Here is a 23,606-nt window from a genome sequence, read left to right as displayed (position 1 = left end):
ATTTTATCAGACCTCTTCCTGGGAGTGGGTGATATCTAGGTGCTCTCTTTACATTTGTGAGACCACTGAACGAATCTCAGCCGTCATCTCCACAAAGATTCTCAGCAAGTGATCAGTCCTCCCTTTTCCTGTAAAATTCTGTAAGTGGTTACTTGGTATTAACCCTTTTTCTATGAAAATAGTTTATGCACAGACTTGAGGTACATGTGAAAAAGATGAGGTTAGTGGGGTAGACAAAAACCATTTTGTTTTTCCAAAAGACATACAGTAGGGATGACATCAGCTTTGTTTCCATCCTCTGTTCTACACGTGCAGAGATACCACAGAGCCGTGTCCGTCTTGACCTTCCACTGCAATCCAGGCAGATAGTAAAACCCTTACCTGGAAGCAGGTTTGTGATGCTGCTATTGATTACGTGTAAGATTGAATCAGTCAATAAGTATTTATTTGGGATTTTGTGATTGTAATATATAATGTCAGACACAGAAGAAAAAATAATCACATACGAACCTCTACTCCAGTTGCTTACAATCTAGTGCAGTAGAAGATCTGCATTAGGAACACAATGTTGAAAGTCATAAATCCTATTTAAAATATAGATAAAATGTGCTCTGGCTGGTGTGGCTCAGTTGGGTGGGCATCGTTCATTGTACCAGGAGGTGGCCAATTTGATTCCTGATCATGGGCACATGTGCAGGTTGCAGGCTCAATCCCTGTAGGGGGCATGCAGGAGGCAGCCATTCCATGTGCTCTCACATTGATGTTTCTCTTTCTTCCTCTCCCTTTCTCTCTCTAAAAATCAATTAACTATTCTTTAAAAATATATAGATAGGTAAAATATAATGAGAAGCTAGCTTCTTTATATAATGTGACTGTATAATATTGAAAAAGAAAGAGATAATTCCATTTATTCTCTTTATCTCTCTTGATAGTCTTAAGAACCTGTCTGTCATATGTTCTATATTCCTTTCAACTTCCAGCTGACCCTTGAACAACATGGGTTTGAACTTGCTGGTTCACCTACATGTGGATTTTCCTAGTAAATACGTGCAGTACTGTCAATGTACTTTCTTATGATTTTCTTAGTAACGTTTTCTTCTCTCTAACTTACTTATTCTAGGAATACAGTATATAGTACATACCACATACAAAATATTAATGTTCATTGACTTTTTATGTTAGGCTTCTGGTCAGCAGTAGGCTATTAGTTAAGTGAAAGGTTATAATAAGTGGTTTTCCATTGCATGGGGGATTGGTGCCCCAACCTCGTGTTCTTAAGGGTCAACTGCACTTCTTTCTGCACAGATGGTTCAGGTGATGCATCTCCTTTGTACCAACCTGACCTCTTCGGTGTTTCTAAAGACACATTCAATAGAGGGGAATCTATTGGGTTTTGGGTGTTTTTTTTAATCCTCACCTGAGGATATTTTTCCCATTGGTTTCTAGAGAGTAGAAGGGAAGGCGTGAGGGGTGAGGGGGAGAAACATCGACACCAGAGAGACACATTGATTGGTTGCCTCCTGCACGCACACACCCCTACCGGGGCTGGGGAATCTGCAACCGAGATATGTGTCCTTGACCAGGAATCAAGCCCACTACCCTTTGGTCCACAGGCCAACGCTCTAACCACCGAGCAACCAGCCAGGGCTCTATTGGCTTTTATGACTGGGAGGAAAAAACTCCAGCTCTCACTTCTGTTTTCCAGTATGTTGGCTTAGTTTTAGGTTGTGTCATTCTAGAACAGGGGTCCTCAAACTACGGCCCGCCGGGTGCTGCTGCCTGTCCTGCTTAGCAGCTGACTCATCCCGGGCCCGCAGTGCGCATAGGAATTTGTTCATAGTTTTGTTTTTTAAACTATAGTTCGGCCCTCCAACAGTCTGAGGGACAGTGAACTGGCCCCCTGTTTAAAAAGTTTGAGGACCCCTATTCTAGATGGTGTAAAGATGGCAATTCCATGTTTATATCTTAACCAGCCTTGCAACTTAAACAGGAAAAAGAGTTGCCTTTTCTGTAGATTCAGCCAAAGGCCTGAAGCTAATGTTTATTGAATCTGATAGAACTTCCTGGGGTCTCATGTCCACTCCTGAATCATCACTTTGGCCAGGCCAGATTCATATGCCCCTTCTTGAGGCTAGTGGATGAGGTCATCCCCTTTTAAATACGTGGACTGGGAGTGGGACGGAGCCCAGGGGAGAGTGTGGATGCTGTGCTGGAAAAGGAGGAAGATGTTTGGAGACAGAAAAGAACAAGCGCTCACCATGCTTTCTGCGCTGCTTGGGATGTCGGTGTGCTTCAGGATAGAAGGTGGCTGGTAGTCAGGCAGCAGTGAGACAGTTCTTGGTCCTCTACATGAATTAGGGCAATAATTAAGTGTATGCAGAGGTTGAATGGGGGAAAGTGCTCTCCAGGATTGTTGTTCATTTTAACATTAAATATGCTAATTTTTTGCATTATTAAGCTCAACTAAACTATATGTAGCAAAAAATAAAATACAGCAAAGTCTAACAGTCCCTGAAAGCACTCAAGCACAGTACCACGCTGGGAGGAGACCAGACTGCCTGCCCAAGTCATTACAGCTAATTAGCCATTAGCTCTTGTGCAGAAAACTCCACAGAGGAACATGAAGCAACTGATGAGATGCAAGTGTTAGTATAGTCTCTCTTCCTCCAAAAAACAAGGGTAACTTCTCCGATTTGCATTAGCTTTTGTTGATATGATTCAGTAAGGAGTCTTTACTCAATAAATTAAAGGTAGACCAAATGTTCTTTTTTTCTCCTTCCTTATACCCCTTCTCTCACTTCTGCTGAGGCCCCTGTTCTTACAGCATTTCCGCATCCTCCCACACAGGAGATTTGTACCCTTTGCCTCTTGGCACACTTTGGCTTGTATCTCTGTGCTGTGGCCTTACATTGTCAAAAAAAGGGAGAAAGGCCCTCAGGGGGCTCTGTTCATCCTGCTGTGCCTCTAAGTGCCCTGGGGCTTGAGGAGGAAATGTAAGCAGAAGAGTGGAAGTGCAGACTCAGGGCCCACAAATACCTGTGAGGCATCCGTCTGCTACATATTACATGTTAGGAATTTGTGTGCCTTCAGTATTCTAAACCATCAGACAAACAGTAAAAGTTAAATATAGAATCAATCAGCCCTGGCCAGTGTGGCTCAGTGGATAGAGCGTCAGCCCTCGCACCAAAGGGTCTTGGGTTCGATTCCCATTCAAGGGCACATACCTGGGTTGCAGGTTCAATCCCCAGCCCCGGTAGGGGCACCTTCAGGAGGCAATCAATCGATGTCTCCCCCCCCCCCCCAAGAAGGAATGAGGCGGGGGACATCGATTATCGATTAATCAAAGATCACTTAGTTTTTAGTGGAAGAAATATCAATAGTTTTAAGCCTAGGGGTAGAGATAAATGTGTGTGTGTGTGTGTGTGTGTGTGTGTGTGTAAAACCCACAACATGCTGCTAATCTGGTTTCTGTCCTGATTTGTCGTTCCAGGTCTTACATTTAGATGGGCTTACATTTCTTTTATATGTAGCTGAGGAATTCCCAGCTCCACTAAATAAAGTCACAGTAGCCTGAGCAAGTGCCACCTTATGCTCATGGTAACTGAAAACTGGTTGGCCAGCCTAGAGATTGAATCTGTAGTTTTTGTGGTATTACTTGTCTTTTCTTTTTTTTTTAAATCCTCACCCGAGGATATTTTTTATTGATTTTCAGAGAGAGTGGAAGGGAGGAAGGGATGGGAGAGAAAGAGAGAGACATCAGTATGAGAGAGAGAGACATCAATTGGTTGCCTCCGATCGAACCTGCAACCCAGGTATGTGCCGTAAATGCAAATTAAACCCGAGACCCGTTGGTGTGAGGGTTGGCACTCTATCCACTGAGCCACGCTGGCCAGGGCTTTGTGGTATTACTTTTAAATCTCGCATTGTTGTTTACAATTAGTAGGTGAGTGCCCTCTTTTTCTTTCTACTTTACCTATATTTTAAAGGTATAACAAATGGAAGCATGTCATCAGATAAATGCTTTCCAGCTGAACATTTTATAAGTTTGTTTGTTTATTTGTTTGTTTGTTTGTTTGTTTGTTTTAGCTACCCCTAAAGGAGGCAAACTTGTCTAATTGGTAGATTTGTAACCATTTTGCCAAAATATCTTGAATATTGAAACAGTAATTTTATAGTCTTACCCAAAACCTTTTAAACTGTGTTGTATTTGAGAAATGGGAAAAGAAACAGCTGTGGGCATATTACAACTGTTGTTATCTGACCTTCTGTGTCTAACACCTCTCCTTCCTATAGCCCTTGCCCCCAGGTCTGCATGGAGGACACTTTAAAGTGAAATGACAGACCAGGAGAATAACAACAACATCTCTAGTAACCCCTTTGCTGCTCTTTTTGGCTCTCTGGCTGATGCCAAGCAGTTTGCAGCGATCCAGAAGGAGCAGCTGAAGCAGCAATCTGGTAAGTGGAGGAGTCAACAGCAGCAGCTGAGGTGACCTGGAGCGGGTCTTCCCACATTCAGAGTCTGTGGGTCCTTCGTTGCCATTGGAAGTTAAGTTTGGGGCGGAGTTGCCTTTGTTTGTTTGTTTAGGGCATAAGTTGGGGTCCGTGGGATTGTTCACTTTTATTTGTTTTGTGATGGGGTCCTTTCCTCCCTGTCCTGCCCCTGCAGAAAAGGATGGTTTTGTAGTAACAGATGCCAATCAGGACCGCAGACGTCAAGTTGTTTTATTTTTTTTAAGTCGCCTGGTAAAAGATAGTTAAATATTTTTAACATAGAAACTGAAGTTTTAGGTAGAGGTCTGGAAAGCAAGTCACAACTATAGAAAGCAGGTGTGTAAACGGGAAAATTATAAAAGTTTTTGGCCTCTCGACAAATAGATGAGATTTGTTCTCAAGCCCAGTACTTCAGTCTTCCTCCAGTGAAATGCTTCTTCCACACCATGGAGGGTCACTGTTACAGCTTCCTGCTGTGGGAACGGATCCCCAGAAAACAGGACCCTTAGCCTTCATGGGAGAAAAACCAGGATAGCAGCTCACTGCGCAGAAAAACAGTTTTGCTCATCTGGAACCAACATTAAGATGAGGCCTCGCCTCTGCGTATAAGGAGACAGTCCAGAAGAATCAGCATGTGTTTCAAATGTATCAGTCTTCAGAGAGTGCCACAGTCTTTCAAGCCAGAAATTGTTCCCCTCTGTTATCACCGAAAGAGTTGTGGTGTGTTTCTTTTTAGGAAAGGAGAAATGTTTATATTTCCCTTTATTTTGTTTATTTCAAAAGCATTTTGATATGTAGCTGGGTTGTAGCCATGCTCTCTGATTAGGATTGAATAGGAAAGAAGTAAGGGAAGATGGATGCATAGTAGACAGGGCGGGGTGGGGGGCGGTCGAAGCAAGGGAGAAGTAAATGTAATGCTAACCTGTGTGTGTGTTTATAACCACTTGCTTCCAGAGAGACCAGGAGAGAAACAGCAGGCAGTGCGTCTTAACTGCTGGCATTTTCATGTGGTAGAAAGAGGCAGGTCTGGGTCTCAGCCTCTGAAACCTCTCCCAGAACCCTAGGATATGGGCTTGGAATGAGAAACCTTCATTAGGAGGTAGTATGTGAGAAAGGAGAGTGAGGAACAGGAAAATATAAGGAAACGAGAGAAAAAAATATCAGTATGTGGTTGAGGGAAATTTTGCTAAGTAGATCTTAGCTCCTATCAGTCTTGGGAGTTCAGAGAACTTAACAGTATATGAGCAGAGGGATGGACGTGTGTCCTCTGACTGTAAACGGACATAAGGCTGGCTCGAGCTGGGAGCATTGTGGGCACTGGGCAGTGGGGACAAATCAGTTGCATGCCCTTTTGTTACTATTCTGGCACCTCATCGTCTTAGTTTGTTTGCACTGAGTTTATCAGGCAACCACATCTAACCTGTTCCACCAGCCATGAGCACTCTGCCCAAACCTTTGCTCATATATTGAGCTTCACTTTTATTTATTTACTAGAGGCTCAGTGCACAAATTCATGCACCAGTGGGGTCCCTCTGCCTGGCCTGCGGGATTGGGACAAATACGGCTCTTCAACATCCCCTGAGGGGTCCCGGATTCCAAGAGGGTGCAGGCCAGGCCGAGGGGCCCCATCAGGGCCGGGGAGGAATGTGGGAGATTCGCCAGCCGGGGAGGAACCATGGGAGGGCTCCAGGGCATGTCTGGCCCGTCTTGCTCAGTCCCTATCGGCCAGACCCCAACCGCAAGCTAACCTACCAGTCAGAGTGTCTGCGCATTCATTTCCAAGAACATGCCAAGTGCTTCACTACTAAAAATGGAATCAATGTTACAGTGAAAAATGCAAAATGCCTGCAAGCAAATGTTTTTATTCGGGCTGGAATATTTCAAGAGTTTAAAGTTCAGGAAGAGCCTGTTACTTTTTGAATTAATTTAGCTGTCCTTTTAGACTGCTTGCCTATATTTGAATCAAGTCCTATGCCAGGGAATTTAACTGCATTTCAGATGCGTTACCGAGGTCTGGTTACCCTTTGATGCTATTTCTGGAAGAAGAGTGATGACAGCCCATAAAATCAATGCTCAGGAGCCTGAGGAAACAGGGGCTTGATTTCTGCAGCACCAATGTCAGTAATAAAATTATCCTCAGTCGGGGGCTCCATGAAGCATCTTCCAAATCAGATATGACAAATGAGGTCCTACAGATCGCCCTGTCTCCTGACAAGCCTTATTTCAGGTTATTTGCTTTCGGGAATGCAGGACGCTCCCACCGTGACTATCCCAAAGATTCTGGTCTGATGAAATCATTAAACTGTAATCAGACCCAGGTCAACAGACACAAGATTTCCTTACTGAAGTCTTCCGCACAGGCTTTGGTCCTGTCGTTAAGGTATCTATTCCAACAGGTCACCGAGGGTTCCTCTCTCAGTGGTCGGCAAACTCATTAGTCAACAGAGCCAAATATCAACAGTACAACGACTGAAATTTCTTTTGAGAGCCGAAAACCGACTTCTGCGCATGGGCCACAAAGTTTCAATCGCACTGTACGTGCGCGCCCGCACGTGGTATTTTGTGGAAGAGCCACACTCAAGGGGCCAAAAGACCGCATGTGGCTCGCGAGCCGCAGTTTGCCGACCACTGCAGTAGGTGATTAGAGATGAGGATGGACAGGTGTGTTTTGTAGAGAATTACTGCTGCCTGGCGAAGTTCCTGAGTCTGACTTCAGTATGGCAGTGCACTGTGACATTTGTCATGTTCTCATTCTCATGATTTTGTACTGGGTTTCCTAAAGGAAAGAGATGTGAACGACACAGGAGAAAGAGCCCTGTACCCTGAAGTTACTGTGTATTTTGTAAGTAAATGTTTTCACGTAGTCACAGATTATCCAATACTGGACTATCCTGTGGTTCTGTCTTTGGAACTCATGGGAATTATTATGAGCCAAGATGAACAAATTATCTATTCAATTCAAGTAGGATAGGCCAAAAGCCTGAAAATGTAAAGTTTGATGGAGCCAAATATAAATGTTCTTTTATTTATTTACTATTAGTAAAAGCAAAGGCATTGCTTATTAGTTTGAATTCTGAAAATATATCTTAAAGCAGTGATTCTTAAAGTGTTTTGTCCAAACCAACACCATCAGCATCACCTAGAAACTTGTCAGAAACTCTGTACGTGGGCCAACAAGCCTCCCCTGAGCCCCAGGAATGCTGACGTATGCTCCAGTGTGAGAACCACGATGGGAGAGGATGCCTTACAAAAAGGCATTCAGTAGCATCAAAGTGGTTGCTTTTCTCCATGATTTCCTCACAAACCTTCTGAAACAGGCATCACCAAACAAGTCTGAATAATTATATGAATTTATTTTAAAGTATTCATCTTGAAGACCTCTATGAACAAGGTATAAAACAGTCTTCAGAGTTAGAGATATTCTTGTTCTCAAACCTGTTCAGTGTAGTGAGTCCTGCCATGAGTACTTATTACATTCCTTCTGTTTCCCTATAAGAGTTTCTCAACCAAACTTAGGTGGAGAAAGCCAGTTAAGTGGTTTTTCATTTCCTGGGTAATTTACAATGAAATAATTTAATGGCATGTAGATATTTAATAAAATATGTTACTAAAAAATGAAGAAAAACGAATACATTCTCTTAAAATCAGGAAAAAAACCATATTTAAAATAATTAAAGGCACATTGATCTAGTAGGTAATTTTTTTTATCACTAGGATCCTATAGTAAAAATCATGTTGCTAATTTTGGCACTGTGGTGTACAATTAATTATGAGTAGAAAGAATGAAACTTTTGATTTGCAAAATGTGGTAGGACTTAGGCAGGGATTTCAGAATCCTGAACTTAAGATATTGCCTAATACAACTTAACAGCAAAACAATAAAACAAAGCAACAAACAATCCAATTTAAAAACAGGCAGAGGATCTGAAGAGACATTTTTCCAAAAGGGACCTACAGATGACCAACAGGCACATGAAAAGGCAGTCAGTATCACTAATCACCTGGAAACTGGACATTAAAACCACAGTGAGACATCACCTCACATTTGCTAGAATGGCCATTATCAAAAAGACAAGAAATAACAAGTGTTGGTGAAGCTGTAGAGAAAAGGGAACCCTTGTGCACTGTTGGTGGGAATGAAAATTGGTACAGACACTATGGAAAACAGTATGAAGGTTCCTCAAAAAATTAAAAATAGAACTGTCACATGACCCACCAGTTCTTCTTCTGGGTATCTATCCAAAGAAAACAAAAGCACCAACTTGGAGAGATACATGCACCCACATGTTCATTGCAGTATTGTTTTCAACACCAAGATATGGAAACAACCTAAATATCTATCAACAGAGTACAGATTTAAAAAAGTGACATACACATATAATGGAATATTCTTCAGCCATAAAAAGAAGAAAATTTTGCCATTTGTGACAACATGGATGGACCTTCAGGGTATTATGTTAAGTGAAATACGTCAGACAGAGAAAGACAAATTCTGTATGATCTCACTTATCTATATATATAAAAGCCTAAGTGACTGTTCGACCATTCAACCGGTAGCTACGATGCGCACTGACCACCAGGGGGCAGACGCTCAACATCTAGGCATGGAAACATGAATCAGACTGATGAAACCCAGAAGGAAGGAGGAATGGGGGAGAGTGGGAAGAGATTAACCAAAGATCTTATATCCATACTAGAGGCCCGGTGCACAGATTCATGCACCAGTGGGGTCCATTGGTCTGGCCTGCAGGGACCAGGCTGAAACCGGCAGTCTGATATCCCCCAAGGGGTCCAGAATTGCAAGAGAGTGCAGGCCAGGCTGAGAGGCCTCTAGTATGTGAAATTAAAAAGAGCGCACAGATAGAGAACAGGCAGGGGTGGGGAGTGAGTGAAATGAGTGAAGGGATACAAAGATAGGAACTTCCAGTTGTAAATAAGTCCCCAAGGTTGTAATTATATAGCAGGTGACTATAATTAATAATACTATATTCCATATTTGAAAGTTGCTAACAGAGTAGATCTTAAAAGTTCTCATCACAAGAAAAAAAATTCCAACTATGTATGGTGAAATATGTTAACTAGACTTATTTTTGTGAACATTTCACAATACATACACATATCAAATCTTATATACCTGGAACTAAATGTTATATCTCAATTTTTTTTTAAATGTTGCCTGACTTGAGATGTTCACTTATTAGCTGATTAACTTGTTTCACATGCAAAATTATCCTTCTCTTGGTTACATTTATCATTTTGGGGACTATGCTTGGTTCTCTTAAGAGAGAGGAATGTGACTGTTATGGCTTCCGTTTTTGGCAGATGAACTCCAGCCTAGCCCGGATGACTCGGATAATAGCGTGTCAGAGAGCCTGGATGAATTTGATTACTCTGTGGCTGAAATTAGCCGCTCATTCCGCTCACAGCAGGAAATATGTGAGCAACTCAACATCAATCACATGATCCAGAGGATCTTTCTCATTACTCTGGACAACAGTGAGTTACACACTTGCAACCAGTCTGTTCATTGCTCTGCTCTTCCCTCTCAGGCTAGGGACTTGCTCTGAGAAATCTGTTGTATCTAAGCAAACCTGCTGTACTCCCTGGAACACGGGGCTTAGGTTTCAGTGAAACTTTGATATAACCTAAAATCAGTGTTTAGACACAGTTGGAACTTTTATTCCAAGTTTGATACTGACTGCACTATGTAGCTACTTGCCTTTACTACCTTAGAGAGGACCTGTGAATGACTCCATTTTCTTCTCAGAGGTGACCTAAGCATTTAAATGAAAGTCCTCAAACGGTATGAGACAGTGTTTTCACTCTGCCTTATCTGCAGTTAAACCCAAAGTTAGTGCGAATGTCTGGGACTTACTCTTTAAATGTCATGGTGTTAGGTTTATACCAAGTTCATGCTCTGTAATTGGGGGGAGTGGAGGTTTAAATCTTTAGATGCTGCTTCATAGGTCAAGATCCTTCTAATATCACCTGAGTCAGACTTGGAGTTCAAGAGAAGTGCTGTCTAGATCGGTTGTCTGTATAAAACAGAAGCATTATCCTTAACCTACTAGATTAAAACCATTTCCCAGGTGACCCGAGCATGAAAAGTGGGAATGGTATCCCCAGCCGCTGTGTGTATTTGGAAGAAATGGCAGTAGACCTCGAAGATCAAGACTGGCTTGATATGAACAACGTTGAGCAGGTAGCATTCACATGTTCCTTATGTGTGCCGTCAGCAGGAACTAGCTGTGCAGCTGAGCTCTGCTTACCTTTCTCCAGCTACGTTTTTGCTCTCCTCCATCTCTTTGTTGTTTGGGATGTCTCTCTGTTGGTATCTTCCTACCAGCCATGGCCACATGTCCAAATCTACCCACTCTTTAAGACCAGTTAAAGTATCATCTTATCTCTTTCTTCTTTGTATCTTTTCCAAAATCAAAACAGGCACTTTACCTTATAGGTGCCTAATTAACATTAAAGGAATAAAAGTTTGGTAGGGAAGACATTGACAACTTGTAGGTTTACTTTGTACATTTAAATTATCTTTATATAAGTTTGAGCGATGTCAGCAATCACAGAGTAGTAGATTTCACATGAGTTTAATTGCTGATTCTCAATACCATTCAACAAATATTCTTTTAATGCTTACTCTGTGCTAGGGGCAATACTAAACGCTTGAGCTTGATTTAGGGTAACTTTATATATACACAATTATGTTGTATATATAATATCTTCTATAGTAATAAGACACTGGGTCCTATTTTCCCCTTTACGCTAAGTCCTGTTATTCTCAATAACCTGTGTCAGAATTACCTTTTACATCTTGATGTTCTAGGGTTGACTTTGCAATGGTTTAGTATTTTTGTTTTTTGGGTCTTTTCTAAATAGGCTGTCTTTGCTCGCTTACTACTTCAAGATCCCGGCAACCACTTGATCAACATGACTTCTTCTGCAACGCTCAACCTCTCTGCTGATCGAGATGCAGGGGAGAGGCACGCCTTTTGTTACCTTTATTCCTGCTTCCAAAGAGCCAAGGAAGAGGTAACAATGATAATAATTCCCACTGAGTGGTGTATTGTTCTCTTGGCTATGACTTTAACATGTAAGCCAAAGAGTTGGATCAATGTCTTTTATATCAGTGTATATGCATCATAGTATAGCTGCAACTAGATGCTGACATGAGGCAACATTAGTTTGCTTTCTAAAGTTTTAGTGTTTCTGTGCTTGGGATCCACCCCTTTCCCAGTGAACCAGTGCCTCTGAGTCTTTCTACAAACCTCTTAAACATCACACTTTTAAGAAAGGTCTGATAAATTCCTTTTCACAGAGGTGTAATGATAGAGTAGACCAAGCATGGTCACTTCCAGGATTGGAATTCTAACTTGTAAGTGATTCCTTAAAGAATGAACTCTCACGAATGTTCAAGCATCCATGCAAGAGCAGTCTTGTTTGGAACACACTGTCTTGACCCTTCTCTTTGCTGTGTACACCCCTATTCCAGGTCGTTAACTAGGCTCTTCCCTCTCTTCTCTGTGCTGTTTCCAGATTACCAAGGTTCCAGAGAACCTGCTGCCTTTCGCAGTGCAGTGCAGGAACCTCACGGTGTCCAACACACGGACCGTCCTCCTCACCCCAGAAATCTATGTGGACCAAAACATCCATGAGCAGCTGGTAGATTTGATGTTGGAGGCCATCCAAGGAGCCCGTGAGTACATAAGCAAGAGCTGTGCTCATCTACATTGATTTCCAAATTAAAACTCCTCCTAGTGCATTGGAAAGCCTCGGAGCCACTGCGGTTCCAGGAAAACTAAGGGTGCGAGTTCACACCTTGACTATCAGTATAGTCACCAACAGTAGAAGAGTAAAGAGCAGGGTAAAGGCATATACAATTCCTACAGGCTCTTTCCTCTCTCCTTTGCCTTCTGTTAGATTTTGAAGATGTAACTGAATTTCTGGAAGAGGTCATTGAAGCCTTGCTATTGGATGAGGAAGTTCGAACATTTCCAGAGGTCATGATCCCAGTGTTTGATATTTTGTTGGGCCGAATAAAAGATCTGGAGCTCTGCCAGATGCTGCTGTATGCGTACCTGGACATTCTGCTCTATCTCACCAGGCAGAAGGATATGGCCAAGGTAACTGGGAGGTGTAAACATGCGAGCTGGAGATTTAGTAATGTGTGCTTCCCTGTGCTGAGGGCACTAGAACGTTATCTGTTGAATAAGAGAAAGATGTGTTGGTTGTTGTGTAGACTTAAATCTTTGATGCCCTCTCTTCCCATCACATTTATCTCATCATACAAACAAACAAATAAGTAAGACTTCTCTTCTCCTACAGGTTTTTGTAGAATACATTCAGCCCAAGGACCTCAGCAATGGGCAGATGTACCAGAAGACCTTGCTGGGAGTAATCCTAAATATCTCTTGCTTATTAAAGACTCCGGGTGTCATAGAAAACCATGGCTATTTCTTGAATCCATCTCGCTCCAGCCCCCAGGAGATCAAAGTACAAGAGGCCAACATCCATCAGGTGGAACTGTTTATGGTGTATCCCAACCTCTGGTCTTAGATTAAGTCGTTTCTTCAGGAAGCAGAGGCACATGAGGCCCAGTGGGTGATGTGGGTGGCTTTCTACTATAATCGTGTGAAGAAAAGCCCTCTCTAGTATGTGCTGAGAGTCAAGGAACAACCTTCGTGTGGTTTAAAGACTAACGTGCTGCTCCTCTTTGTGCTGTGCTGTAGCACAGCCTCTTCCTCTCGGCCCTGGTTTTTCTCACCAACCTGTTCCTTATAACTTTAGCTCATAAACCTTCTGACTGATCTCCAGCCTATAAACTAATTTTTTTTTTCCTGTCCCTCTTTCCTATGTCCTCTCTATTTGGGCTTCTTAGCATTCATTATAGTAGAAGTCTGGCCAACATGAGGCAGTACATGGTTGAATTGGGGTTAGTTTGCATCTCCCATACTCACAACTCTCTATCGCCCAGATTTGCAAATCACAGCAGTAGCCACATCCTGCCTGCTTTTGTAAATAGTTTGATTGAACACAGCCATGCCCATTTGTGTATGTGTGGTTATGGCTTCATTTCATGCCATAATGGTAGAGTTAAATAGTTGCTACAGCGACCATATGGCATGAAAAGCCAAAAATATTTATCATTTAACCCTTTGCAGAAACAGGTTACTGACCCTACTCTAAAGCTATAAATGCCCCCTGCAGTTGGGTAGCTTGTCAGGAAATCTCTCATAAGTGCCTAGAAAATTGCTTAAATTAGAACTGGGGATAAGGCACAGGAAGAGTACGGAAAAGATGAGGATTGGCATATTTTTAGAAATTGACAGTGGCTAAGTTTTGGGAGCAACAAATATTGGGATTGTGAAACTGGAATGTTCTGTGGTTATGTTTTCTGGTTAAACAGTTCATGGCTCAGTTCCATGAAAAGATCTACCAGATGCTGAAGAACTTACTCCAGCTCTCCCCAGAAACCAGACATTACGTCCTGTCCTGGCTGGGAAACTGTTTGCATGCAAATGCAGGCCGCACCAAGATCTGGGCCAATCAGATGCCAGAAATATTCTTCCAGATGTATGCCTCGGATGCCTTCTTTCTGAACCTGGGTGCTGCTCTCCTGAAGCTGTGCCAGCCATTTTGCAAACCCAGGTCCTCTCGGCTCCTCACCTTTAACCCCACTTACTGTGCACTGAAGGAGTTGAATGATGAAGAACGAAAAATAAAAAATGTACACATGAGAGGTAGGGGAGTACTGGGCTTCCCAAAACGTGTGTGTGTGTGTGTGTGTGTGTGTGTGTGTGTGTGTGTGTGTGTGTCTCTAAGGCACTCACAACCTTATCTTTTCTCACAAAGGTGCCTAGTAAGAAGATGAGGCAGACAGAAGAGCTATTATAAATTTTACAAGGACAGACTTTTAAAAATAACACTGGTGGCTTTTAGATATTGTGCTTTAGTGAAACCTTCTCTCTGAATTTGGTAACCTTGGGTATTCATTCATTATTTCTTTAAAAATGAATGAAGCACAGTCCTTATCCTTTATGAATTCAGAAATGCCAGGAGAAGGCAGATAGATTGACAGGTAACCATAATATGGTGTAAGGCTGAGCTATGGGAACACAGAGGAAGGAGTGAGAAATTCTACACAAGTTGGAGGTCTTCATAGCTGATCTTCGAGAGATGAAAGCAGCAAAAGAATCTATACTAATAAAAGGGTAATATGCTAATTAGACCAGACATCCTTCTAGACATCCTTCTGGACAAAGCCACGGTGGCGGGGGCTGAGGCAGAGGTGGTTAGGGGCAAGCAGGCTGGCAGGGGAGAGTAGTTAGGGGCGACCAGGCCGGCAGGGGAGGGCAGTTAGGGGCGACCAGGCTGGCAGGGGAGGGCAGTTAGGGGATCAGGCTGGCAAGGGAGAGCACTTAGGGTGGTCAGGTCAGCAGGGGAGAGCAGTTAGGGGGGTCAGGCCAGCAGGGGAGAGCAGTTAGAGCAGTAATGCTGGCAGGGGAGAGCAGTTAACGGGGATCAGGCCGGCAGGGGAGAGCAGTTAGGGGGATCAGGCTGGCAGGCAGGTGAGTGGTTAGGAGCCAGCAGTCCTGGATTGAGAGAGGGATGTCCAACTGCTGGTTTTAAACTGGCAGTCGGACATCGCCCAAGGGGTCCCGGATTGGAGAGGGTGCAGGCTGGGCTGACGGACGCCCACCTCCACCCCCCGTGCACAAATTTCGTGCAGAGGGCCTCTTGTCCCTTTATAAGAGGGAATATCAAGTATAAAAGTACAAAGCTATGGAGAGGCTTGACTTAGGAATAGTGAGAAGGTTATTGTGGCTAAAGCAAGGGGTAGGTGGGAGGAGGGGAGGGTGTGGGAACAGCAGGAAATGAGTCCGGGGGGGCAGAAGATTGAGACCAGATTAGAGAAAACAGCAATACAGAGAAGTGGAAAGAAAGCATTCATAATTCTACTACTCAGAATGAATCATGCTTAATTTCGGTGAATGTATTTCCTCCCAGTTTTATAACTCTTCAAGTTGTAAAAGTAATACATGTTCAAACCCAAATAATCTTAAACACAGAAAAACCCAAAAGAGCTACAGTGATCCATTCTCTAACATCTGAAAAATCTAGTTATCTCATTCCTTTTAATTTTTGGTATTTCATGATCAAGCTAAAGACATTTAACTGCATTTCTGTGGATAGTGAGAACCAAAAGATATTTTTAGACAAAGGAGTGGTGATAAGATTTGTTTTTAAGAAGATATTACTTTAAAAAAGAAAGATGTCCCTGGTAGCAGGAAGGAAGTGGAATAGAGTCAGGGGACCCAGGAGACCAGGAGAGAGGCCTATGGCAAGCTGCTTACTGTGCCTTCTGACTTCTTTGAGGTTTGGACAAAGAAACCTGCCTTATCCCAGCTGTGCAGGAGCCAAAGTTCCCCCAGAGCTACAACCTGGTGACAGAGAACCTGGTCCTGACAGAATACACCTTACACTTGGGATTTCACAGGTAACTCTCCTGATGGCACTAGGAAAGATCATGCAATCTTATTGATGAGCAGCAAGTTCAGAGGCGTCTCACATAACCTCACTTTCTCCGGAAGGCTCCCATTAGGTCTGGTAGGAAAAGGGCATTATTTGCATTTGTGTTTACATGAATTGGTTTTGTACAAATAACTTGAATTTATTTTTAATTATTGACCTATTGAACTTATTAAAATTAAAGATGCAGTAGTATTTTTCTCTAAACTTGCAAATTTTAAAATCACTGTCTTCTATTGTTATCTGTCAAAGTGGAATTGTTTTCATTTAATATTTCACTCTCTGCTCTTGAATATTCATTACTACTACTGATGAAAAAAGACTAAGCTCTACTCTATGGTATAGAGACAAGATTAAAGAAATGTTTATAAGGGATTTCAATAAGGTCAGTAAGACCACAAAAGATCCACATTTCAAAGATAAAGGGAATTCTAGAAGTGTGAAGGTTCAAGAACTAGAGGGTATAATTTTCAAAAATGGTTCTGGTTCTAGCTAGCTATAGTCATTCTAGAATTTGTTTCCCTCTGGTTCAGCTGATTGTGACTACGAGTATAAATAAGAGAAAAAAAAACTACTCACTCATAGTTGTAGTCTACATCACAGGTGGGGAACCTTTTTTCTGCCAAGGGCTGGTTGCATATTTATAACATCATTCACAGACCACACAAAATTATCAGTTTAAAAATTAGCCTGCTGCCCTAATGGGTTTGACTCTGGGTAGAGCGTCGGCCTGTGGACTGAAGGGTCCCAGGTTTGATTCTAGTCAAGGGCATGTACCTTGGTTGCAGGCACATCCCCAGTAGGAGGTGTGGAGGAGGTAGCTGATCGATGTTTCTAACTCTCTATCCCTCTCCCTTCCTCTCTGTAAAAAAAATCAATAAAATATTTTTAAAAAATTAGACTGCTGTATGTGGTCAGACATTTAATTAATTCACCCCTATTGTCGTGGCAGGGCCAGACCAAATGATTTCGTGGGCCAGACGTTCCCCACCTCTGGTCTGTAGGATGGGATATTGAGGGTGGCCATTTTTTAATACCTTATTGGGGTACTTAAATTGACAGGGCATTGTTCAAAACTTAGCAGATCTCTTAAAAAATGAAATTACATCTTTATTAGAGAGTTTTTCTGTCCCTCTCATTGACAATTTAAATGAGACAATAGATAACAATTCAGCATGTTTTTGGCCTGTTCAGCCACCTAGATTCAAACACAAAAATGAATGTCATCTAGTTTCCCAGTAAGGCTACCCCCTCTCCCCCGACCAGACATCATCTACAGGGCCAAAGAAGATGATTTTAGACTGTACACATAGAGAAACTACCCATAACATTGAATTGTGGGTCTTCCTTTCCTTAGAGAACATTTGGCTGGCCCTTTGTGAAAGAAAGATAACAAATACTGAACAGCAGAAGGCTTTTACGTCGCCACCCTGGTGGCTGCTCGCTTATAGGTGGTCTTTATTACTGTAGAGCCTCTTTTTTAATCCTCACCCAAGGAGAGAGGATATTTTTCCCATTGATTTTTAGAGAGAGTGGAAGAAAGGTGGGGAGGAGAGAGAGACACATTGACTGGTTGCCTCCCACATGTGCCTGGACCGGGGCAGGGATCGAACCTCCCGTGCCCTTGACCAGGAATCAAACCTGCAACAGCCGATGCTTTAGCCACTTAGTTACACCAAGCAGGCCTTTAGTTCTCTTCTAACCATGGAAAGACTGTCCATATAACTACATCTAAATACAATCATTGCACTTGGGGGTTGTCGAACTCTCCTACTGGGCTTCTTGTACTTTGCTTAGTAATTTATTTGACATAGTAATATCTCAACTTACACCCTGCCTACTATTTGTAATTACTTGTAATTATGTTGAAGACTTGGTAACATTTTCCAGTGCTATGCCCCCTGCCTCTGTCTTGTCAATAACTTTCAAGAGTGCCTTCTGTATTGTCATAATTGCAACTTCCTACATCCTAAAAGAGATACTAGAATAAATTTGAGGATTTGACCCTAGCTAGTTTGGCTTAATGGATAGAGCTTCGGACTGCTGACTGAAAGGTCCCAGATTTGATTCTGGTCAAGGGCACATGCCCGGGTTGCAGGCTTGATCCCAAGTAGGGGGCGTGCAGGAGGCAGCTGATCAGTGATTCTCTCTCATCATTGATGTTTCTATCTCTCTCTCCCTCTCCCTTCTTCTCTGAAATCAATAAGAAATATATATATTTTTAAAAGATACAAAAAACTGCTGAAACCGGTTTGGCTCAGTGGATGGAGCATCGGCCTGCAGACTGAAGGGTCCCAGGTTCGATTCCGGTCAAGGGCATGTACCTTGGTTGCGGGCACATCCCCAGTGGGAGGTGTGCAGGAGGCAGCTGATCGATGTTTCTCTCTCATCGATGTTTCTAGCTCTCTATCCCTCTCCCTTCCTCTCTGTAAAATATCAATAAAAATATATTTAAAAAAAAAAAAAGATACAAAAAACTACTATAAAAATAAAACTAGAGGCCCAGTGCACAAATTTGTGCACCAGTGGGGTCCCTCGGCCTGGCCTGTGGGATCAGGCCAAAACTGGCTCTCCGACATCCCCCGAGGGGTCCTGGATTGCGACAGGGCGCAGGCCAGGCAGAGGGACCCCACTGGTGCACAATCAGGGACAGGGAGGGACACCGAAGGTTGGCCAGCCAGGGAAGGACTGCGGGAGGGCTCCAGGGTGTATCTGGTCTGTCTTGCTCTGTCCCGATCAGCAGGACCCCAGCAGCAAGCTAACCTACCAGTTAGAGCGTCTGCCCCCTGGTGGTCAGTGCCCATCATAGTGACTGGTCGACCAGTCAACTGTCTGCCCTCTGGTGGTCAGTGCACGTCATAGCGAGCGGTTGAGCATCCTTAGCATATCATTAGCATATTACGTTTTGATTGGTTGAATGGCCAACTGGACGATCAGACACTTAGCATATTAGGCTTTTATTATATAGGATAAGGATTTGTATTTCTGGAATAGAAAGTACTCAACTCTCCTTATATGAGCCTCCTGACCCAGTCTCTTCTGCTTTCTTGGAGGCAGGTTGCATGATCAGATGGTAAAAATCAACCAAAATCTGCACCGGCTGCAGGTCGCCTGGCGGGAAGCTCAGCAAAGCTCTAGCCCTGCTGCTGACAACCTTCGTGAGCAGTTTGAGCGACTGATGACCATCTATCTCTCTACCAAGACGGCCATGACTGAGCCACAGATGCTACAAAACTGCCTCAACTTGCAGGTGTCCCTGGCCGTTCTCCTAGTTCAGCTGGCCATAGGCAATGAGGGCTCCCAGCCCGTAGAGCTGACTTTCCCTCTGCCCGATGGCTATAGCTCCTTGGCCTACGTGCCAGGTAAGCGGGCCTTCTTAGGAACTTCCTGTTTATAGCCACCTGGGTTTAACTGGGTCACTTTGGAAGTTAAATCCTTCCTTAGTTATCATCCAACTGTTTTTGGACAAACTACTCCTACTTGCAGGTGCCATCTCCTGGTGAATGCGTGGAGGCTTGATAGCCTTGTCCTTGGCCTGTGGCCTCCGCTGTGCACATCAGAAGACAGGCTTCAGAGAACAGAGGCTTTTCAGAGTCAGGGGTTCCAGCACTTTCGGTTTCCATCATTAATATTGTTTGTTGCTCAACTTGGAAATTTATCTAACTCTCCCTGTGCTAGTCTTTAGGGGGAAATCATCTCCTATTGATTAACCAGGAAGGGAGATTGTATATATATGTGGTTGACAGGTGTTGTCCATCAAAATCAGCTTATATGTTCTTGATAACTGTATTGGTAATCCATTGTTGAGTAATAAATTATCCCAAAACACAGAAACTGTAAAACAGCAAAGATTTCACACCGTGTCTGGTGTCAGGAACCCAGGAGCAACCTCGCTACATGGTTCTGATTCTGGGTCTTGCGTGAGATTCGGCTAAGCTGTCAGCCGGGGACACAGGAATCTGAGGGCTCGGCCATTGCTGACAGATCTGTTCACAAGCCTATCCTGTGGTTGCCTTGCTGGCCTCTTTTCTAGACCATGCAGGTGCCTGCTTAGTGCCACTCCTGATCGGGCGGCTGGCTCCCGCAGAGCATGGGGCCCAATGGGAGCTGCTCTTACAACTGATCATGGAACTGACATGCCACCAGCTGTGTATGCCTCAGGGTGTGTCTTCTACCCCGGAGGAGTGCAGGATGGGACACCAAGGGCATGAGTGCCAGGAGGTTAGGACCACCCTGGAGACGGGCTAGCTCGGTCACCTAATGAATCTTTAAGATCCTTCGTACACCTAAAGGGCTGTTTAGTGCACAGTTATGGTTGAGTGTGGAAAATCTGTGCACTCTCTGAAACTGCACTGATGTGTTAGTATTTTTGTGACCCTACTGCTCTTATATTTATTGGATAAAAATAAAAATTGACACATTTAAAGGAGACTCTACACTTATTAACTTATTACCATCCCTAGTACCTATAAGACATTTGGGTACTGTTAACCTTCACTGAGTACAGTGTAGAATTTGTATGTACAGAAAGTCAGGCTTTTGACTAATTCCAATGACTTTTTTCCCAGAATTTTTTGCAGATAACCTGGGTGATTTCCTCATCTTCCTCCGCCGCTTTGCCGATGACATGTTGGAGACGTCCGCAGACTCCCTGGAGCACGTGCTTCACTTCGTCACCGTCTTCACGGGAAGCATAGAAAGGTGACGTGCTGGGGCTCAGCTTCCCTGGTTAGAGAGCAAAGCGTTCAGAGACTTCTCTCCGAGGACAAAGCAGCTGGCTCCAAGGGTTCCTCCAGAAGCTGTGTTACATTGCCGATCACCTGACCATCCTATGGGTAGCCAGAAACACCACACTTGCCAGGCAAAGTCCTTTGCCCACAGGGAATTTGAACTTTCCTGTAAAGTACCTGATAGGCATGCCACTGCCAGCCCTGGTGAAGCTTACCTTGATGCAGAAACCTGGCCCGTGGCAGCCCTGTGCTAATGATCTTTAATAACCACATGAGACAGTTTGCTCTTGAAATCCTGAGTTGGGTGAGCAGTAAACTTAGGTAAATGCTTTCTGATTTCAAGTCTTGCTCATTCATTGCTTCTAGTCTTCTTTGCCCAAGAACGATTCTCACTGATGGTAGAGATGCCTCTCTGATTTGTTCTGGTGCCTCGGCCCAAGGAAACAAATAGTGTGTACGTAGTGAAGATTGGCTCCACGGAGAAGAGAATGAGCCACAGTTCCTGGAGCCATGTCAGTGAGAAGTAGGTAAAGCTACCCTTCACTGCGCTGAGCAGGTCTAATGAGAAAACATAAGACAGCAAGTACTTATTAGGCGCACCTGGTATGCACCTAAGTAACGTAGAATAATTACCCTGGCCCTTGTTTTCAGAACGCTTGGAAAGGCAAGTTTATCCCTGACGAAACAGTCAGAATAGTAAACAGGAGAGAATGTATTATAGAGAAGTACACAGAATGGCTAAGCAGTAAATACAAACCCAAGTACTCACCCTCACACTTGGTAAGCTGTAACCTCAAAGTTGAATGGTATCCCCTGCATTACCCCCCAGAAATTGATGACTTAAAACTGCAGAGCTCTGTTTACCACAGTGCTGGCATGGGATGTTGGCTCCCATGGAGACAATTTGACTCCTTGGCTTGGACGCTTTCAGCATGGTGGTTGTAGAGGGCACGGCCAAGACACTTTACCTAAGAAGAAGAAAAAGGAGGGTTCAGTTACTCTTCATACTCCTGAGAAGACTGGCTAGCCAGGGCCCTGCACCAGTGTACACCAGTATTTTCGGAGAAATAAAAATCTGAAGTGGCTGAAATGAATGATGATGAAGATAATGAAATAGTTTTCAAACAGCCCTTATCTGGCATAGAAGAAGAAAGCACAAGAGACAAACACCTACATGTTCAAGGGAAAAAGGGAAAGAAAAAGCAGTTGTGGTTCTGAATGTATTGTGTGTACTTCTGGAAAATGTGATTTTATTATGAGGGCTGCTTTTTTTGTATTTAAGAAGATACAGTAGAATGCAGTTGTTGAAAGGGTTGTCAGAAAAAACATTGTAGGTTCAAGTCCTCGGGAGCAGTCAGTGGCTTTGGCTGGCCTGGCCCAGCTGAAGTACAGGCATGCGCTCCGGCTCGCGGCAGCCTGGCTCACACTGCCTCTTCTAGTTTTCTTTACAGATTGATGTCTTTAGTTACTCTGTCTGGAGAGAAGGGTCACCAGTAACTTCAGGTTTAAGTACTAAACTAAAGTCTTTGTTGTCACCATCAAATAAAGAAAATAAAACATTTTTTTAAATCTACCCGTTCAACTTGCTTTCTGTCCTGTTTGCAGGATGAAGAATCCCCACTTGAGGGCCAAGCTGGCTGAGGTGCTGGAAGCAGTGATGCCCCACCTGGATCAGACCCCAAGTCCCCTGGTGTCGAGTGTGTTCCACCGGAAACGTGTGTTCTGCAACTTTCCCTATGCAGCCCACCTTGCGGAAGCTCTGATCAAGGTCTTTGTGGACATTGAGTTCACAGGTAAAGCAGACAAGAACTAAAAAGCTGATACTTGTGCAATTTCATAGCTTGGTCAGTATCTGAATATCAGAAAAATGTCACCAGCCATCATTTATTGACGTCCTACTGTGTGCCACCTTGATGCTAAGTGCTTTTTTTTTTACATCATTTCATGAATTTGTCACCATCTGGAAAATTTTACTCTATTATCCTCATTTTACATGTAAGGACATGGATCCTCAAAAAGATTAAATTATTTGTCATACAACTGAGTGGTAGGCTTAGGTCTGTCTCCTCAAAAAAAAAAAAAAAAAAAAAAAAAGCACATACTCTTACTAACTTTATTATATATTGCTTGATCAAACCATACTCAAATAAATGAGTCTGTTCGATTAAAACCCGAGTCTTTATTTTCTCTGCCTCAAAATTGCAGAATAGTGGATAATGAGACAGTGTGCTGGTTGAGATACTTTTATCCAAACTAACAGTTTAATTGTTAGATTAAGAATAGCAGCAGGCTCCTTGACCATTGTTGCTCAATGGTTAGAGCAGCCGTGGGCAAACTACGGCCCGCGGGCCGGATCCGGCCCGTTCGGCTGTTCTATCCGGCCCGCGGAGCCGAAAGAGCGGAGGGTTCTCTTGCTCTCCCCTCTGCTCCTTTACTTCGAATTTATATTAGTTCACACAAACACTCCATCCATGCTTTTGTTCCAGCCCTCCGGTCCAGTTTAAGAACCCATTGTGGGCCTTTAGTCAAAAAGTTTGCCCACCCCTGGGTTAGTGTCAACCTGCACACCAAAGGGTCAAGGTTTTGATTCCAGGTCAAGGGCACATACCTAGGTTGCGATTTGCTCCCTGTTCTGGGTTGGGGTGCATTCCAGAGGCAACCAGTCAACCTTGATCTTTCTTTCTCCTTCCCCACCCCGCTTCCTTTCTCCCTCCCTTCCACTTGCTCTGAAAAGCAATGGGAAAAAGTATTCTCCGGTGAGGATTAACAAAAAAAGAAAACCAGCAGACAAGACTCCCTTTCTCTCTTGGGCTTTTGAGCTCTAACCCTGAGATGCTGTGTTTGAGTAAA

General features: G+C 43.4%; 1 protein-coding gene and 1 pseudogene across 3 annotated transcripts in view; both read left to right on the top strand.

Moving 5' to 3' along the window:
* Positions 1–23,606, top strand: part of UBE4A (ubiquitination factor E4A) — a 47,671-nt gene that overhangs the window by 3,770 nt on the left and 20,295 nt on the right. Inside the window, exons 2-13 of one of the 2 annotated variants that reach the window (XR_013959084.1) lie at positions 4,294–4,455; positions 9,814–9,987; positions 10,581–10,693; positions 11,377–11,529; positions 12,034–12,193; positions 12,418–12,620; positions 12,823–13,014; positions 13,904–14,237; positions 15,874–15,994; positions 19,080–19,388; positions 20,595–20,727; positions 22,362–22,549. Coding sequence is in view for 1 of the 2 variants with exons in the window: in XM_080642296.1 (XP_080498422.1) it covers positions 4,335–4,455; positions 9,814–9,987; positions 10,581–10,693; positions 11,377–11,529; positions 12,034–12,193; positions 12,418–12,620; positions 12,823–13,014; positions 13,904–14,237; positions 15,874–15,994; positions 19,084–19,388; positions 20,595–20,727; positions 22,362–22,549 (2,197 nt within the window). In the remaining variant the exon portion in view is untranslated. The remainder of the gene's footprint in view (positions 1–4,293; positions 4,456–9,813; positions 9,988–10,580; positions 10,694–11,376; positions 11,530–12,033; positions 12,194–12,417; positions 12,621–12,822; positions 13,015–13,903; positions 14,238–15,873; positions 15,995–19,079; positions 19,389–20,594; positions 20,728–22,361; positions 22,550–23,606) is intronic. The other variant, XM_080642296.1, reaches the window with a different exon arrangement.
* Positions 4,938–7,271, top strand: LOC308257733 (cell cycle checkpoint protein RAD1-like; annotated as a pseudogene). The gene is made up of 3 exons: positions 4,938–4,966; positions 6,207–6,916; positions 7,129–7,271. The product of its transcript is annotated as a cell cycle checkpoint protein RAD1-like (transcript).

Source organism: Plecotus auritus (assembly GCF_963455305.1).
Source record: "Plecotus auritus genome assembly, chromosome: 9".
NCBI lineage: Eukaryota > Metazoa > Chordata > Mammalia > Chiroptera > Vespertilionidae > Plecotus > Plecotus auritus.
This window is presented reverse-complemented; position numbering and strand designations above follow the sequence as displayed.